Here is a 20,755-nt window from a genome sequence, read left to right as displayed (position 1 = left end):
GAACCAGGAGGCATTCAACCCAACTAGAAGTATGGAATTGTTGTCTGATACTTAGCAAATCTACTACCAAGGAACTTCTTTCTGAACAAAGAGAACAGAAAGCTACAGGCAACATATTCAGTGGGTGTCCTTGTGATATGAAGCAAGCAGCTATGGAGAGATTCTTCAGCCACCCTAAAAAAGTAAATAATTGTCATTGGTAACTCCATTTTAAGTTAAGTGGGCAGACAATTCAGCTATGGACACAAGGACAACAAGACCGCGTTCTGTCCTCCTGGAGCAAAAATACAACATGTAACTGGAAGATTGGATGGAATTATGAAGTTTTCCAGTAGATTCCACTGCTGATACCATTGGAACATGTGACCTGGAACTACTACAGATTATAGTAAACTTCAGGAATCTTGAAAGGGAGCTGAAGAAGAGGAAAGTCCAAATGATTTCTTGGTGATTCTTCAGGTCCCACTAGTAAGAGAAAAGAAAAGGCAGTAAATACTGGAGGTGAACCGTTGGTTGTGTGACTAGTATGAAACTGAAGGTTTTGGTTTTGGGGGAAACAAAGCCACATTCCAGTAGGATAGATGATGGCACATGTATCTCAGGTCAGGGACGACTATTCTAATTTGAAGGTTAACCAGTGTAGCCGTGAGGGTATTAAACAAACCTCAAAATGGGTATGTGCTATGAGGTAAATGAAGTACAAACTCAAAATTGGTATATCATTAACAGACCCTACTTGTGTGGAAAGGAAAGATAAGAAAATTTTCAGTTGCCTATATACCAGTACAAGAAGTCTGAGTAACAAGCAAGAGAAATTGGAAAAATCTCATTAAAATTGTAATTGGCATTACTGAAACCTGGTGAGATGACTTGCATTATTGGAATTAAAATCATTGGTTATATAACCTGTTCAGAGTGGGGAAAAGATGTTTAGGAACTGAACCTCTACATTAAGAGACACTCTACATTAAATACAGCATTATATGTTATCAGTAACTCAGAACCACAGGATTTTGAATGCATGTGGATCAATGTGCTAACTAGAACTAACACAGTCCAGGAAGGGGTACTGATGAGTGTTTGTAACAAACAACCAAATCAAACCAAACAACAGGTTGAGTTACTCCTTAAGTACCTGTTTGGAATGTGTGGAAAGAAAAAATATATTATGGGGGACTTCCATTGCAAAGACACATGCTGGAGATCTAATGCAGCTGGTAATAAAATAACACGAGTTTGTAAAAATTATAGACTTTCTAACACAAAGTATTGCACCCAATACAAGGAAACTCTATTTTGGACCTCATGACTGATAAAAATTAATTCATCAGTGTAATGGAAGTTGGTGGTTGCCTTTGGACCAGTGATCATGATCTGACGGCATTTGATACAGGCAAACAGAGGAAAAAGTCTAATTTGTCAAAGTTAATGAAAACTGAGGGAAATTGAGTTAAAGAAAAATTTTGGACAAATAGGTGAATGTGCCTTCTCTTCCCACTCCTTCTTTGCATGGATTCTAGTCCTTCAGAGGGCCTTCCTAGGAGGAGACAGTGCCATAAAACTTTCCACATGGGAAGCAGATAACATGTGGATGGTCCATTTTGCTTAGCGATCTTGGGCATAAGCTAATGGACTGCTAAGGGTTAAATTCCTGCATTTCTCTGACATCATCATATAGGGAAAATTACTGAAACATTAAGTTTTGACTTACCAATACCTCTACAGCTTTTTGTATTTGTAATTGGTAATTTTTTCAAAAAAACCTTTTGTTCAATGTTACTGTATTCATTTATATCCTAGTTTTGGTTTTTATCTTTATTTTACTATTGTAGTGATAGTCTAGTACTGTCAACTACTACATGTTTATATTTTTTCCTTTTCTGTTTGACATTTTTTGTTTTTTCCTGGCTTTATTTTTTGGTTGGTTAATTGTTGATCCTTTTTCACTAATGAAATTTCAATTAACACAGATTTTATGTGTATGAAACCCTTGCTAGTAGCTTTGAGCCTCATCCAGTTCTTATTGAATTCAGTCGGTTATGGTTTGGGACCTTTCTACAGCCTCTCAGGGATTACTATTTAATTAGTACTTCAGTTTCTGCTGCGGGAGCTCACACCTTATTTATTTTGTGCCCATGACAGAAAGTGTTTTTTTAAATCAGAACTCCATTATGCAATGGCAATTATTGTAAAAACAGATGTATCTGTCTTTAAAAAAATGCTAATCTAAATTTTTATCATAATTTCAATGATGAATATACCCTAGTTTTAAAAAGTTGATACTCATTACATGTATAGCTTTGTTTGATCCCAGAAACCATTACTCAAAAAAGCAGTTCAAACTCAAGGGTATTGTCCAACTGAAGTAAAGGTTGCTCCCTCTTGCTGACTCTTTGTACCTGCTTAGTCTGAACAGCTTGAGGCAGGGACTGTCCCTTTGGAACAGCTGGAAAATCATGAGAACCATGGGTTTGTTACCACAAACAAATAAGACATGCATGGTGCATAGTTCATTTCCTGGCTAGCTGTTCAGGGGTGTGAACTTCATCTGCTGTGAGCCAGGGGGTAGCAACAAGCGTAACTCTTACCTTTTTGTGTGATGCAAGTAATGACAACCTAATATTACCAGGGCTATATCTTATAAGTACCTAAACTTTGATCTTGCTGTTGAAAAGTAAAATGGTACTTGTGAAAGAGCTAGGAAGGCAGTTCACCATCTCTCTCTCTCTCTTTCTCTCTCTCTGTGTGTGTGTGTGTGTGTGTGTGTGTGTGTGTGTGTGTAGAGAGAGAACTATAGGATGCAACTTAAAAAAATATTCTTCTCAGAAACCTGGTTGATACTTTCTTAAAACACCATAACTGGAGAAATAGAATTAACAGTGCTAGTCAACAATGAATGTTATATCTCAATCTTAGTTTGTGATTCTGATTTGGGACCATAATGTCAAACATAACTGTTCCATTAGTACAGGTACAGTTTGGCACATCACAAGATACTGAATTTACTGACAGTTTCACAAGTTCTGAATTGTGTGTGGTATGGTTTTTGCATAATTAAGACAGGGAAGAGAGCCAGTTTGCCATGCTTTTTTATTTGAACACATATAAACCCAAAAATCTTTTAGAAAAGAATGTTTTTATTACTTTTGTCAGTGTAATGATATCCAAACCCCTTGTCATGTAATAAAAATTATACATGAAAATTGCAAAAGATTCACAGTATACAAAATTTTAGAAATGATAGTATCTTTTAGCACTTAATCCAAATAGACTAGCAAAACTAATCGTCGTCAGACTTTCTAGTTGTTTTTTGTTCTAGGTTTAAAGATTCAGTTACAAATGATGACATGTAAAATGGAGATAATGACCTTTATAAAGTGCTTTTGAGATGTACCAATGAAAAGTGCTATGGTAGAGCTAAATGGTGGTATTATATTGATTGATTGCATTATTTCTTTGCATTTTACCCCAATTACATTTAACTTTAAAATGTGGAAATGACTAAACTCTGCTTTTCTTCATTTTTAAAGTTCACAAAACTTGAATCCAGAAATACATCTGAATGAAAACTTTCCCATACTTCCAGGTGGGGGTGGCGTCTGAAACTGGGTTTCCTCATTCAGGGATTTATAGTTATAACCACTGGACACCACAATGGTGTAATACACTTTTAAATTACACTGTAGAAAAGATTGAATTTTCATATAATAAGTCATATCTTCTGGGATTTAACTATGAAAGATAATCACAAAGCTAAAATTCTGTTAGTAGGTACAGCCAAGCAACCCCATTGACTTTAGTGGGACTAAACTAGTGTTGTAGAGGTAGAACTAGCCAAATTAATGCAGGCCTGGTATTTAAATTATAGCACTCTATTTCTATGTCTAGAACAAATTAAATATCTAATATATATACACATATATTTTTATTTCTAGTGGTGTTGCTTGATACTACAGCTGCACTTGGAGAGCTAGGATGGAAAACCTATCCTTTAAATGGGGTAAGTCAAGCTCTCGTTTTGCTTTTGTTGTCCTTTTTATTCAGCACTATTTTACTTTCCTGCAGTATGTACTAATGGAAAAGATTTTGGGATAGTGAATTGAAGTATCTGAATTGCAGTTAACACTAAGAGCCCCCAGAATAGCAAGGTAATATGTGCACATATTACAGTACCATCAGCTGCTACTTCTATAGGTAATGGTTTGTCAGGATTTCTCATGTCTGTATTTGGAGGCGTGTAATTCAGTTATGAATATCTTTTTTGTCCTAAAACTTAAATTAAGTTTTTAAATCAGGAACAAGCTTTCTTTAAATTTTATAAAAAATAATTTATCCATTTATTACAGTAGTTTGAAACAATTTATATGATCAAAGTGGCATTTTTGATTCCACTGTCTGATGCGTGATTACAAATGTTAATTCTGAAGGCCTATTAAAATATTGTAAAAGAGTGAAAACAAAGCTATCAAGGTTTAGAAAATTGATATATTTATGTTAGGTGGCTTTTTCTTATATGACATTTTAATCAAAAGTTCAGTATCCTAGATAATGTTTTTACACAATTGCACAGTATTGTTAATATAGATTGACATGACCAGAGGCACAGGGTGCTTTGCAGGGCACAAGGCCTCAGAGCTTTGCAGATGGCTGGCATGCTTGGAGATTACGTGGCCAGACTGGGAGGGGGAAGAAGGTGTTTTGTTTTTGTTTTTTTTTAAGTGTAACCTCTTGAGAAATATTGGTGGCTGATCTTCAAATGGCGTATTGCTGTTTCCACCTGTCCAATGCTCTTAACAGCACATTTGTCATTTTTAGTATCACTTTTAATGAAGATAGTCTATTGAAGCAATTAAGTCCTTTTTTCATATGTTGGGTCCTTATTCTAAGGATGACCTAAATTTAGCTATCTCTTGCCTTGTGTGTCATTTCTTTTCATATTGGGTGGTATTATCTTTTAATTGCTGTATATGATGCATGTGCTGTGTTGACTTCTGAAACAGACTGAGCTATAGAGCACTGATGGTATTTTGTATGCAGGGATAAGCCTTTTGTTTCATTCTCTGTGGGTTTTTCTTTCTTGCAACACATTCTAGAAGGAAATAAAAGTTGTCCATCCTCAGCACCTTAATAATCTGTTCTTTAAAAGTGCTGCTAGTGTATGCCCCCAGGGACTCCAAGCAACGTGACATTTCTTAATCTCAGCCTATTTTCAAAATAATAGATAACGTTTTTCAGGCTTTTCCAGTCCTTTGTATTCTTAGACAAGATTTTTAGTCTGTTAATACATATCTCAGTATTTTACACTTTTGCATGCAGTTTCATATAGTCTGAATCCTAAATTCTGAAGGTTTTCTTTGGAAATTATGGACAAAATAAACAGGCTCAGATCCTGATAAGAAAGCTACAGTATGAGCCAAATACCTTTTAACTTAGTCAAATGATGAGTTCCATTAAAATCAACAGGACTACTTGTGTGCATAAGACAAGCAAGATCTGATACCATTTCCATTAAGTAGCAATGGGTTTTTCATATGCTTTCTTGAAAGCTACAACTGTTCCACCAACAACAGATCTAAAATGCAAGCAGGAAGAAACAACAAAGATGACTTACACAATAACCATCAGAACATGCCTGTTTTGGCTGCTCATGTAAGTCCCCTTCCCCCTCTCAATTTTGTAGCTCACTTAAATCACAGATACGTTGATGTTTTGCCAGAGGAATTTGTTCTACTTTGTCAGACTTAGGAATTGGTCTTATTTCTCTGACACAAAGAGCTTACATATGAATTAATTGTAAATATTTGGGGTTCAGTTTATTTTTAAGGTATGCTATGATCTTTCTTGGGAATCTGACAAAAAGAGGTCACTGAGAAAATTGTGGTAACTTCTCTTTTCCCTACGTATTTCTGTGGCTGTAGCTTGAAGAAATGGAAAACATTGGTTAGGTGAAAACCTGAATTGCTGTGTAGTGTTAGTCTGAGCAGTTGTTAACGTGCTAGTAGTTATGATAGATATTCACTGATACTAAGCCCATGTCTACACTTACCGGAGATCAACACTGCTGTGATCGAGGTAGCAGGGGTCAATTTAGTGGGTCTGATGAAGACCCGTTAACTTGATGGCAGAGCACTCTCCGGTCTACTCTGCTACGATGAGAAAGTGTCTCCGATCGACACAGCATGGTGTATTCACGAAGCTGGAGTAGCATAATTTAGGTCAATTTACTGTGATACTGTGGACAAGGCCTAAGTAAACACTGGAACAGAGCAAATAGAAAACCTCCTTCATGAATAATTGAAAAGCGAATATAATATCCTAAGTCCTTGTAGAATAACGGATATGTTTTTATGAACGGTAATATTCACAGCAGAGTAATTTAGATATATGCAAACTTGCTGCTTAAAATGAGTGGCTGCTAATTCTTTTATAACTGCTGCCATGCTTAGAATTACTTAAATTAATACATAGTTTAATAGAGTTTTTTGAGTTCAGAAGTTAATATAGCAAAAACTGTATACAGAGCTACCAAATTATTTTTAAAGTGGTTGTGAAATTAATCTTTAAAGCTAAAAACTAAAGTGTATTGCTTTACTCCTTATGTTTTAAATAACTTTTGAATATGGCACCTGGTATACAGGTAAAAGGATTACAATTTCCATCACTGCTAGCCCCTTCTCATTTATAAGCACTCAGAAATTTTGCAGAACACACCCTACACACTCTCCTTCATGTCCATCATATAATCTGTCAGTTGTATTTGTTTGCAGTTCTGAATTTCCATCAATATATAGATTAGTTATATCCACACTTTTTTGAACTGAAGGCCAAATTCTGCCTTCAGAATCATGTTTGTGTCTCTTGTTGTCTTATGCCAGAAATTACTCCCTTGCATTTATTGATTTTAAAATTTAAGTTCAATAAAATAGCTGTTCTCCTAAATCCTTTACAAAACGATCACAGATGTTGCGTGTCCATAATATTCCTATCCAGAGTTACAGATCTAGCCTAACATAGTTACCCTGTACTCTGAGGCCTATCTGTGCAATCTAGATATCATTTTATTTTCCCTGAGAATGTAAATGTTCCTGTCCTTGGTGAGTTCCCCAGCATTAAAGCTTCGTTTGGGAAACCCCACAGATGCTCTTTTTTCAGAGCTCCAAGTCAGAATGTGATAGGGCTTTGGGACCAGGGAAGGCGAAGGTGGAGCAGCATTAACTCACATTGAAGCTCTTTCAATGGCTGCATGGGTGGATCCAGTCATTGGCAGCGTGCCTCTTGGAGGATCAGAATGTAGGGGCCACCCATCCATCCAGGCACTTCTGCCTCCCTCATTGCAGGGCTCCCTAGAGTTGTGAGACTATGTACCCTGTTTACCTCCATGTATCCCAAAGCTCTCCCTCCCGAGGGGATGATTAATTCTCCATGATGAATGTCTCCAAATTTCCTGATCTGTGCCCACTTCCCTCAGGCTTATCCACTTCCAATCTAATTTCCTAATTTTGGAACACTAGCATTGCCATATTGGTCCATCTGGTCTGAAATTCAGTCTTTGACATTGGTTGTTGGAAGGTGCAGGAATCCCCACGATGGACAATTACAGAATAAATGGCTCAGAGAGGAATTTTTTCCCAAAAACCTTTCGCTGGTTGGCTTATCCTGAAGTAGGATGGTTTGTATCCCATTTTTTTTATCCTATATACTGTGACTATCGATGTTATACATATGAATGTCTGGTTTGTATTTTAAATCCTGCAAACCTCTTGGACACTATATCTTATAGCAATGATACCCAAATTTTATGCCCTGTGCTGCTAAAAGCCTTAATTTTGACAGGTTAAACGAGGAGAAAGATCCATCCCTTCTGCCAAACTTTTTTTTTAAAATACTCAAGAATTCACTCATGGTCTTCCTTCAACTGCTAAAAATCTATTTCTCTTGGCTTTATTAAAGAGCAATAGATAGGCAGAAAATAATATGCAGACAGAGTCAGTAGCAGATCCCCCAAAATCTCTGGGTTTTCAAGGCAGAATTCTGTGTCAATTTGATGGAGAAGGAAACTCACCACCTTCACACACTCTCTCTCTCTCTCTCTCTCACACACACTCTCTCTCACTCACTCACACTCACACACAAAACAAAGGCAACAAAATTGCAAATAAAAACTTCCAACATTTTCTTATCCCAGTGTGGAAATAGCCCTAGAAGAAATATAGGGAATTGTCTGGCCTCATGAATTGACACTTTTTTGTCTACATGTGGCAAACCTTTTTTTTTATTGCATCTGTTTTTGAATCAAGTATATTCAGTTTAGCTGTATGTGACTTTCCATCAGTCTGAATGTAACATCCATTTTATATGTCTTGCTATTTAGCTCTTTAAGAGACTAGTCAAAGTTAATTGGTGGGAGAGAAGCTAGCCTAATTAGGTCTGCTTTTTGCTATGCTAAGGGCATGTTTTATGTTTTCTCAATACTTCTGTTTTTGTTTTTGACACTATGATTTAACTCTTTACATACTAAGAGCTGTAATCGTGTAAAAGTGAAATTATCACACTAACAACAAAAAGCTCAAATCCAGTCTGCAGGGTTTTTTTGTAAGTTGTCTGGAGCTTTCTAGAAATGAGATCCATCTCTTGTTAGTACATTAATACTCCTCTTAGGATTATAGAAACTTGGGTAACTCTATTAACAGACAATTTAAAATGACACTACAATGACATCTAATAAACTGAAATGAAAAATCAGTATTTTTTCTGTACGCTGTCACATTCTGTGGTACAATCCAGACCAGTGAGGGGATATGCCTCCACCTGCCCTGCAGCCTTGAGTGGCTCACAATGCTTTTCTGTTGTAGCTCCTAACCTGGGCTCCTCACAAACAGTCAAAGAGTGTGCAGATCACATGGAGTGTCTATGAATAGCTGCAGCCTGCCAACAGCACTCTGGCTTCTGCCAGCCTTCGCTATTACCTGCAAGATGACTCTAACATACTCCCAGTCCCTGATTTTCTCCAAAAACGTGGAGAAAATCTGGACAGTTCAGACATTAGAGGTCTGTTTTTCCCTGTAAGGTGTCAATATACAAGAATTTGGTATTTTAAACTGGAGTTACCCAACAATTCAGATTAAACACAACACTGGATTAGTTTTTCTTAAAAAATAAAACAAGTTTATTTAACTACAGAGGGATTAAGTGAGTACAAGTACAAGGTATTAAAGTCAGAAATGGTTACAAGAGAAATAAAGATAAAATGATTCCTAGTAGCTAAGACTTAAACAAACTTATCTTGGTTCAATGTAAAATCCATACCACAGGTTCCCAGCAACATTGCTGAATGAAATTTTCAAATCAGAATATCTGATTAAGTCCAAAAGGTGAAAAAGAGAGAGAGCGTACCTGGACGGTTTTTACCCCTCCCTTTTTTATAGTCCTGTCACCCTCTGCATGCATTTTTGTGAGGTTACCTCTAGATGAAGTTTCTTCCAGTTGTGAGGATGGAACATGGAGTCTCATGGATGGTGGTTAAAATGCAAATCAATCTGTTCCTGTCTCTCTTCACTGCCAATGAATGGTCACTTGAGCAGTGATTGCCAATCAATTTTTGACACCTGGCTAGAGGTGGCAGTTTGTCTTTTTCCTCCTTGAGAAATAGATTTACCCTCTCCCCAGGCTTTTCTGGCAAGCACAATTCAGTCGTAATTTCAGTTTATGTTCATAACTTTACAAATGTTTCTACATACATTTCACTATGATATTATTAACCGGTGAGTTGTTTGTTTTCAAATGATGCCTTGCAAAGCATATTTTGTATAAGATTATTACAGTAGTGTGTTTGGATGTGAATACAGGGGTACATTCAGTCACATTCACCTGTCCCGAGATCCCCCTGTCAAGTTGTGTGGATTTACTTTAATATTTTCTTCAGAGAAAATATTTTTTAAGTAAGTGATACTAAAATAGAGGAAATGATTCACTGACTGGGGAGCAGGGAGTAGGGAGTGAAACTAACTATTTTTCTCTTAGTTTGTGCATTTGACATAACTGCTTGTTTAATAGTTACACTGATCTTAGGTGTTGCCTGGAATAATAAAAGGTTAAAACTGTGTTCAGGCAGAAATAGGATTTTAAGATTCAATGATTGGAGAATGCTCACTTTTGTTGTTGAGCCCAGGTCTTATCAATGTAAACCTAATTGTAGGGGACTTTTTTTGAGTTTTATTTATTGATATTTTGATCATATCTGATTGAAAACGGATGTTTCTATTAAATTAGAGAGTGGCACTCATGTTAGGCTACCTAAGTTTTCTACCTCAGTCAGGGATAGTGTGACACTTCCAGCATAAAATATTCTTCATTTCAAAATAAATCAGTCATTCAAACAGTCTTCGCCCTTCCCCGCTTCCTGCAAACAAATCCTTCATTGCAATACTTCCTTTCCGAAAATAATCAATTCTGTATTCTTCCTTACCCAGGATCTATCTATCCTTTACTTCAACCCCTTGCAACCCACCATACTTCCAACTCCCGAGCACTACATGGAGGTTATTTTAGGTGTCACCTCGTAGCTGTTCCTCACAGTAACAAGAGCAGATCCTTCTGGTGGTGGATGGGTAGTTGTATTGTTGAGAAGTTAGTAGATCTACCCTAACTGCTGGCAATGTGGGAGGTGAGTCTCTCCTAAATAAGGAGGAACAGGTTTCTCCTGTGGTAGTAAGGCTGTGATGTATTGCCAGGCTTGCACTGTGCAGCAGAAGCTTTGTTATTAATGATATTAAATTTGGTGCCAAGATGCCCGCACCAGAAATCAAGGCCCAAGTGAGCTGTACATAAACATTAGTAAGAGGCAGCCCCTGCCTTAAAGATCTTACTTTAATAGACAAGACAAAGGGTGGGAGAGACAAAGTACTATCCTTATTTTAGAGACCAGGAAAACTTAGGTACAGGATATTAAGTGACATATGCAAGGTCACAGAGGAAGTCTCTTGGGGGGTCAGGGTTCAACCCCAGCTCTAAGTCACAATCCAGTGCCTTTAGCACAAGAATAGCCTTACTTTCTAGATTATCCTAGATTATCTGTCCTGTGCACTGTTGGAATAGTCAAATGCATATGGAGAGGTAATACGTAATTCCTTACCTGTGCACTTTTAGCCATGCGGGTGGGGAGCAGGGGCAGCAGCACAACTTTGCACAAGAGGGAAGTTTCTCTTGTCACAGCTGTTCCTGACATTCCTGGTAGTTGCTTGAGTGAACAGCAGTTAGTTCAATGTGATCCTCAGAAAGCACTAAAAATGTGAATGAGTAGAGCCAGATTTAGAATTTCAGATTGAGCCTATGAGACACCAGTTCTTGCCCCATCCTATCTACCCTTATCATACTGCTATGCATGGGACCACAGTCAGGATTTCAGGGAGGGCTAGTAGAATGATTACTTGGGGTACACTTTAAAATTAATTGATTTCAATTATACATGTAGATTAGATTGGTTTCTCTAAAAGAAGATTGGCTGCTGCTGATACAAGAAAAATCACTGGATCCAGCAAGCTTGGATATTCCCTCTATTGCTTTATCTCTAGATGCAGGGAAGGCCTTTGATAGGGTTGAATGACCTTATCTAATAGCTGTCTGAAAAATATTCAGATTTGAACCAATACACTACCCAAACTCAAGTATATTGTAACTCTCCCCTCGCTTCACTATCAACTAATGGAATTATTTCTCCCACATTTCAACTAGAAAGAGGAACACTGGCAGTGCCCCCTCTTGCCTCTCCCTAATCTCTCCTGAAGCACTGGCAATGTACATATGTCAGCACTCAGCCACTGAAGGTATGACTATAAACAGGAAAGCATACAAAATCAGTGTATATGCTGATGACATTTTTGAAGACTTCAGCCTGATCAATCCCATTGTTATTGAATGTAGTTGACTTTTTTGAGAGATCCCTGGTTTTGGTATTAACTGAAATAAATCCGCAAGCAATGAATATATCCAAAAGATCAGATTCTTTCAGTTTCAGCATTTTCCATTTCCAATATGCAAGGAAATAACTTATTTAAGTGTTAATTTTTGGAACATTAGGACAAATCTTGTTTCCGTAAATACGGACTACATATTAAGAGGTTTCCAAGGATGTAGAGAGGTGGCGTCTCCTCCCTCTTTTCTTGCTGGGGAGAATAGATATACCCAAAATGAATATCTGCCCAAGATTAACTTATATGGTTAGCCTCCTTCACCCTTTGCTCAACTAATAGGCTTATTGTGCATTTTAGATGGGATACAAAATAGCTTTGCTTGTCACACAAGATCCTTAAAAAAAATCCTGAGAAATTGGAGATACGGGGTTGGTAGATTTGTACCTAGCTAACATTTCAAATGTGTCCTATTGTAAAGTGGTTCTCCTCCAGTGGCTCTGTTTACACACCAGCCTGGTTTGAGATAGGAAAAAAGGCTTAGCTTGCTGTTCAGTTTCCTCTCTTCTTGTATATACCTTAAGAGGCTGCCTCCACCCTGGAGGAAAAATCCAGTCTTCAAAACTACATGCGATATCCTGCAATCTGTTGATACAATTAAAGCATCCGATTTTACTAATTCTCTTCTCATACAACTATGGGATAACCTGTGTACCAGGATCAAGGCAAACTCCACACTTAAAGACAATTTGGATCGCCAAAGGATTTTCCAAAAAAAGATATAATATGAGATGATAGACTGGTCTTCATTCAATTACATGCATAACAGATATCAGCTACCACTGTTTCACAGTTCCTTCTTCAGTGCCAATGCTTAAGGATTCATGAAAGGATAGGGGAGAACTGGATTCTTTCAACTCTCTCACTTCTAGAAGAACATGTTAAGAAATATGGAAACAAATCACATTGTAGGAATTAAGGTGTCTTAATGCTTTGTAATACTCTTAATCTCAGTCTCAAAGGAAAAAAAAAGGGAGAAAGAATTCTGCTTTTACTATTACAACAGAAACCTGGGAGGATATCTGGCTTAATGTGAAAGATACTTCAAGTTCTTTATCCTTGTGATTCTTCCAGAACAAGATATTAAGCAGGGACTACTGGACTCCAGAACATTTAAGGGTAGATTAAATCTCCAACACTCACTGTGTTACCAAACAGTCACATGTCAACCTTTTGCCCATCCTCTATACCTGTCAAAAATGCATGTGTTCTGGAATGCCGTGTTCAGTGCTCTCTCAAACTAAGTGCCACTATCTTTCCTTCTCCAAGCTTGTATGTTTTAAGGATGTGGAATGAGTCAGTATTACCAGTTAACATTGTGAAATGGATTGCAGTAACTATTTTAGTGGCCAAAAGAGTTTATTTTGGAAAAAATGGAAATCTGCAGTTCCTCCCTTGTACATAGACTGGCTTAGTGAGCACTCTATTGGAAATATTTGGAAAAAATGAAGGATGTCTTATTACACATGAAATTATTACATACTTTTGCAGTTTAGTGTGTATATATTAGTCCCTTATACTCATAGGTTATGTTCTTACGTATTTATCCATTTAGACACTTTGATACCCTGCATGACTCTGTGGATTTGTGGATGGGTTTGTATGTGTGTTTTGTTTTGCAAATAATGATAATTTTGTCTTATTTCATTGTGTTTGTTTTATATAAAAATGTTGTTTTTTTTTAAACTTCAATGTATGTGTGGAGTGAAACTACATCTTAAGCCACCCCAAACCACCACTTCTTGCTCAGGCAGTGAAGCCCAGCTGCTTGCTTCTTTCAACCATAGGATTCCATTAGCATCGGTTTATATTGGCTTACATTTTTCCAGGGAATCCTCCCAAGGAAAAAGGCATAGAGATGATATTTGTAACGAATGCAGAGATTCCTTTTTAGCAGAAAGGGCCCTTGGATAAGAATTTGCACATGCCCTTGCAGCTCATCAGCTTAGCTGGGCTTACTTTCTTATTTGACACCTGTGTCCAAAGTATCTAATTACACTATACCACATCTGCAATGAACAGTTTAAAGTGAGAACCCTAGTTTATTTGACTGAGAACATTTAATCCCAGTGATTGCAGCTATTGTAAATGCTTCCTTGTCAATTAGTAATCTTCCTACAAAATTAACCACAGATGTAATTACTCTTGTTGTTTTTTTTAAATGTCTCATTTTCCTTTGGGGGATCTTCTAAGCTTTTGACCTTGTTTTTCTGGTTGTCTGATTAAAACTCTTCAGAAAGTTTCAGGCAGCTTCCTTGGTTCCAAATTTGTCATATCACTGACAGGGAACTTGCGGTACTATTGTGTGTGTTGTGTTTTTCCTTTGTTCTCCTCTCACCCATCACACATGCACTCCAGATGTGAATAATTTAACCCTTTTCCAATAAGTTGATTTCCAATATGTTTCAGTGAACACTGGAATATTGGCTCCCTCTAAACCAATTAAAAAATATTGTTAGATTTTCTGGCATATCACTGCTCACCTGCAGACTGTCCTCTTCTATCTCTATTTATATACATTTGAATCTTTGTTCTATTTTTAATCATGTTAGAAGCTATCAATGTTATGTTTTAAAATTTTTGGCCAGCTAAGTACTATTGCAACATGAGACTCTTTGGCTTTATATAAATAAAAAATTCTCCAGTTCTGACTCAGGTCACTCCATGTTAGTTGTCTGCATTTGCTTTAAAGTAATATGGAGACAATAGTCCACAGTCCATTCCCTGATGCAAATAATGAATAAACCCTCCCATCAGAATAAAATTACTCAACTGAATTAAGTCAATGGAGACACAAAGAGTGCAAGTAAGCAAAGCCAGGCGTTTTTCCAAAGAAACAGAGACAGTACAAACTTTACTGTGAAGTAATATTGCAAAAGTATTGGATACAACATTATGCATAGGGCACACATAACAGTACAAAAGCAAAGACACGTACAGCCTAAGAGAGCCAGTCTTAGGAAAAATGGAAACATGAACAAATTGTGAAGGAGGAGTCCGAAAGAATAGCTCAAGTGTGTAGGGACAAAATCAGAAAAACTAAGGCACAAAATTAATTATACCTAGCAAGGGACATAAAATCCCAACAGGAAGAGGCTCTATAAATACCTAAGGGTATGTCTACACTACGAAATTCGGTCGAATTTATAGAAGTCGGTTTTGTCGAAAGCGTTTTTATACAGTTGATTGTGTGTGTCCCCACACAAATGCTCTAAGTGCATGTAGTCGGCGGAGTGTGTCCACAGTACCGAGGCAACCGTCGACTTCCGGAGCGTTACACTCTGGGTAGCTATCCCACAGTTCCCGCAGTCTCCGCCGCCCATTTGAATTCTGGGTAGAAATCCCAGTGCCTGATGGGGCTAAAACATTGTCGCGGGTGATTCTGGGTACATATCGTCAGGCCCCCGTTCCCTCCCTCCATCCATGAAAGCAAGGGCAGACAATCATTTTGCGCCTTTTTTCTTGAGTTACCTGTGCAGACGCCATACCACAGCAAGCATGGAGCTCGCTAGCTAACCATCACCGTATGTCTCCTGGGTGCTGGCAGATGTGGTCCTGCATTGCTACACAGCAGCAGTTTATTCCCTTTTGGCAGCAGACAGTGCAGTATGTAGCCGTCGTCGACGTAGTCCTGGGTGCTCTTTTAACCAGGTGCCTGGGCAAACATGGGAGTGACTCAGCCGGGTCATTTCCCTTGTTTCATCTCATGGCGATTCAGTCCTACCGGCAGTGCACTGTCTTTTAATCTGCAGCTAGCAGAAGACGATGGCCAGTAGTCATACTGCGCCGTCTTCTGCCGAGCACCCAGGAGATGACTATGGCTAGCGGTCGTAGTGCACAGTCTGCTGCCAGCAAGATGTATAAAGATAGATGAAGTGGCTCAAAACAAGAAATAGACCAGATTTGTTTTGTATTCATTTTCTCCTCCCTCCCTCTGTGAAATCAACGGCCTGCTAAACACAGTTTTGAGTTCTATCCTTGAGGTTTTGAGTTCTATCCTTGAGGGGGCCATTCAGTTTCTCGCAAAGCCACCCCGTTTGTTGATTTGAATTCCCTGTAAGCCAACCCTGTAAGCCATGTCGTCAGTCGCCCCTCCTTCCGTCAGGGCAACGGCAGACAATCGTTCCGCACCTTTTTTCTGTGCAGACACCATGCCACGGCAAGCATGGAGCCCGCTCAGATCACTTTGGCAATTAGGAGCGCATGAAACACCACACGCATTATCCAGCAGTATATGCAGCACCAGAACCTGGCAAAGCGAAACCGGGCGAGTAGGCAACGTCAGTGCGGTGACGAGAGTGATGAGGACATGAACACAGACTTCTCTCAAAGCAGGGGCCCTGGCAATGTGAGCATCATGGTGCTAATAGGGCAGGCTCATACGGTGGAATGCCGATTCTGGGCCCGGGAAACAAGCACAGACTGGTGGGACCGCACAGTGTTGCAGGTCTGGGACGATTCCCAGTGGCTGCAAAACTTTCGCATGCGTAAGGGAACTTTCATGGAACTTTGTAACTTGCTTTCCCCTGCCCTGAGGCACAAGAATACCAAGATGAGAGCAGCCCTCACAGTTGAGAAGCGAGTGTCAATAGCCCTGTGGAAGCTTGCAACGCCAGACAGCTACCGGTCACTCGGGAATCAATTTGGAGTGGGCAAATGTACTGTGGGGGCTGCTATGATGCAAGTAGCCAACGCAATCAAAGATCTGCTGATATCAAGGGTAGTGACCCTGAGAAATGTGCAGGTGATAGTGGATGGCTTTGCTGCAATGGGATTCCCTAACTGTGGTGGGGCCATAGACGGAACCCATATCCCTATCTTGGCACCGGAGCGCCAAGCCGGCGAGTACATAAACCGCAAGGGGTACTTTTCAATAGTGCTGCAAGCACTGGTGGATCACAAGGGACATTTCACCAACATCAACGTGGGATGGCCGGGAAAGGTACATGACGCTCGCATCTTCAGGAACTCTGGTCTGTTTCAAAAGCTTCAGGAAGGGACTTTATTCACAGACCAGAAAATAACCGTTGGGGATGTTGAAATGCCTATAGTTATCCTTGGGGACGCAGCCTACCCCTTAATGCCATGGCTCATGAAGCCATACACAGGCAGCCTGGACAGTAGTCAGGAGCTGTTCAACTACAGGCTGAGCAAGTGCAGAATGGTGGTAAAATGTGCATTTGGACATTTAAAAGCACACTGGCGCAGTTTACTGACTCGGTTAGACCTCAGCGAAACCAGTATTCCCACTGTTATTACTGCTTGCTGTGCACTCCACAATATCTGTGAGAGTAAGGGGGAGATGTTTATGGCGGGGTGGGAGGTTGAGGCAAATCGCCTGGCTGCTGGTTACGCACAGCCAGACACCAGGGCGGTTAGAAGAGCACAGGAGGGCATGGTGCGCATCAAAGAAGCTTTGAAAACCAGTTTCATGACTGGCCAGGCTACGGTGTGAAAGTTCTGTTTGTTTCTCCTTGATGAAACCCCATGCCCCCTGGTTCACTCTACTTCCCTGTAAGCTAACCACCCTAGAATCATAGAATCATAGAATATCAGGATTGGAAGGGACGTCAGGAGGTCATCTAGTCCAACCCCCTGCTCAAAGCAGGACCAATCCCCAATTAAATCATCCCAGCCAGGGCTTTGTCAAGCCTGACCTTAAAAACTTCTAAGGAAGGAGATTCTACCACCTCCCTAGGTAACGCATTCCAGTGTTTCACCACCCTCCTAGTGAAAAAGTTTTTCCTAATATCCAACCTAAACCTCCCACACTGCAACTTGAGACCATTACTCCTTGTCCTGTCATCTTCTACCACTGAGAATAGTCTAGAACCATCCTCTTTGGAACCACCTCTCAGGTAGTTGAAAGCAGCTATCAAATCCCCCCTCATTCTTCTCTTCTGCAGACTAAACAATCCCAGTTCCCTCAGCCTCTCCTCATAAGTCATGTGTTCCAGACCCCTAATCATTTTTGTTGCCCTTCACTGGACTCTCTCCAATTTTTCCACATCCTTCTTGTAGTGTGGGGCCCAAAACTGGACACAGTACTCCAGATGAGGCCTCACCAATGTCGAATAGAGGGGAACGATCACGTCCCTCGATCTGCTGGCAATGCCCCTACATATACATCCCAAAATGCCATTGGCCTTCTTGGCAACAAGGGCACACTGTTGACTCATGTCCAGCTTCTCGTCCACTGTCACCCCTAGGTCCTTTTCCGCAGAACTGCTGCCAAGCCATTCGGTCCCTAGTCTGTAGCGGTGCATTGGATTCTTCCGTCCTAAGTGCAGGAACCTGCACTTATCCTTGTTGAACCTCATCAGATTTCTTTTGGCCCAATCCTCCAATTTGTCTAGGTCCCTCTGTATCCTATCCCTACCTGCCACCGTATCTACCACTCCTCCTAGTTTAGTATCATCCGCAAATTTGCTGAGAGTGCAATCCACACCATCCTCCAGACCCTCCCCTCCTCCCTTCGATCACTGCTTGCAGAGGCAATAAAGTCATTGTTGCTTCACATTCATGCATTCTTTATTAATTCGTCACACAGATAGGGGGATAACTACCAAGGTAGCCCAGGAGGGGTGGTGGAGGAGGGAAGGACGAGGCCACACAGCACTTTAAAAGTTTAAAACTTTAAAACTTATTGAATGCCAGCCTTCTGTTGCTTGAACAATCCTCTGGGGTGGAGTGGCTGGGTGGCCGGAGGCCCCCCCACCGTGTTCTTGGGTGTCTGGGTGAGGAGGCTCTGGAACTTGGGGAGGAGGGCGGTTGGTTACACAGGGGCTGTAGCGGCGGTCTGTGCTCCTGCTGCCTTTCCTGCAGCTCAACCATATGCTGGAGCGCATTAGTTTGATCCTCCAGCAGCCTCAGCATTGAATCCTGCGTCCTTTCATCACGCTGCCGCCACCTTTCAGCTTCCGCCCCCTCTTCAGCCCGCCACTTACTTTCTTCAGCCCGCCACCTCTCCTCCCGGTCATTTTGTGCTTTGCTGCACTCTGACATTGTCTGCCTCCACGCAATCGTCTGTGCTCTGTCAGTGTGGGAGGACAGCATGAGCTCAGAGAACATTTCATCGCGAGTGCGTTTTTTTCGCCTTCTAATCTTTGCTAGCCTCTGGGCAGCAGAAGATCCTGTGATCCTTGAAACACATGCAGCTGGTGGAGAAAAAAAAAGGGAGAGTGGTATTTAAAAAGACACATTTTATAGAACAATGGGTGCACTCTTTCACGGTAAACCTTGCTGTTAACATTACACACATAGCACATGTGCTTTTGTTCCAAGGTCGCATTTTGCATTTTGACTCCATCTCCATTGAAGGAGTCAAACAACATGGCTGGGGTAGTGGTGGCTGAACCCCCTAAAATGGCATGCAGCTCTTCATAGAAGCGGCATGTTTGGGGCTCTGACCCAGAGCGGCCGTTTGCCTCTCTGGTTTTCTGGTAGGCTTGCCTCAGCTCCTTAAGTTTCACGTGGCACTGCTTCGGGTCCCTGTTATGGCCTCTGTCCTTCATGCCCTGGGAGATTTTGACAAATGTTTTGGCATTTCGAAAACTGGAACGTAGTTCTGATAGCACAGATTCCTCTCCCCATACAGCGATCAGATCCCGTACCTCCCTTTCAGTCCATGCTGGAGCTCTTTTGTGATTCTGGGACTTCATCATGGTCACCTCTGCTGATGAGCTCTGCATGGTCACCTGCAGCTTGCCACGGTGGCCAAACAGGAAATTGAAATTCAAAAGTTCGTGGGCCTTTTCCTGTCTACCTGGCCAGTGCATCTGAGTTGAGAGTGCTGTCCAGAGCAGTCACAATGGAGCACTCTGGGATAGCTCCCGGAGGCCAATACCATCTAATTGCATCCACAGTACCCCAAATTCGACCCAGAAAGGCCGATTTCAGCACTAATCCCCTTGTCAGGGGAAATCGATTTTAAGAGCCCTTTAAGTCAAAAAAAAGGGCTTCGTCATGTGGACGGGTGCAGGGTTAAATCAATTTAACGCTGCTAAATTCGACCTCAACTCCTAGTGTAGACCAGGGCTAGTTGCTTATCTAGTGATTTGTCTTCAGAAAGTCATGGAGGACAGGTGAGTTCCCTGGTGACTGGAAAAGAGCAAACATAGTCTGTAGTTTAAAAAGAAGAGCAAAGAGGAGCCAGGAAATTAGGCTGACTGGTCTATAACTTTGATATGTTGTAAAGTCATGAAATAATTATAAGAGAGGTTGTAGCTAATGGGGGGCTCTGCTGGTTCCAGTACTAATCAATATTTTCATTAATGACTTGTAGTAGAGAGAGTATTTTAACATTTGCAGATGACACTATGTTTGGGGGAGTGGTGGGGAGTGTGTGTGCAAGCACTTTGGAGGACAGGATTAGAATTCAAAATGACCTTGATAAATTGGAGAATTTGGTCTGAACTCAACAAGATAAAATTTAATAAAGACCAGTGTGAATATTTCACTTAGGAAGGAAAAATCAAATGCATAGATACAAAATGGGGAATATCTAGCTATGTAGCAGTACTGTAGAAAAGGATCTGGGGGTTATAGTGAAATCATAATTTGAATGAGTCAGGTGATCCAGTTGGAAAAAGGCTAATATTGTTCTGCGGTGTATTAATGGGAGTGTGTTATGTAAGACATGGAAGGTAATTGTATCACTCTACTCAACACTCCAACTAGGTCCACTCCAGTGCTATGTCCAATTTTTGGGAGCCACATTTCTGGAAAGATATCGACAAACTGGAGAGAGTTCAGAAGACAGCAACAAAAATGATAAAACGTTCAGAACT

General features: G+C 40.3%; 1 protein-coding gene across 8 annotated transcripts in view; it reads left to right on the top strand.

Moving 5' to 3' along the window:
* Positions 1-20,755, top strand: part of LOC141999196 (ephrin type-A receptor 6) — an 817,098-nt gene that overhangs the window by 32,724 nt on the left and 763,619 nt on the right. For all 8 annotated transcript variants that reach the window (XM_074972390.1, XM_074972364.1, XM_074972372.1 and 5 more), the window contains one exon: positions 3,936-4,000. In XM_074972390.1, coding sequence (XP_074828491.1) covers positions 3,936-4,000 — 65 coding nt within the window. The remainder of the gene's footprint in view (positions 1-3,935; positions 4,001-20,755) is intronic.

This window comes from Natator depressus, chromosome 1 (genome assembly GCF_965152275.1).
Source record: "Natator depressus isolate rNatDep1 chromosome 1, rNatDep2.hap1, whole genome shotgun sequence".
NCBI classification, from domain to species: domain Eukaryota; kingdom Metazoa; phylum Chordata; order Testudines; family Cheloniidae; genus Natator; species Natator depressus.
This window is presented reverse-complemented; position numbering and strand designations above follow the sequence as displayed.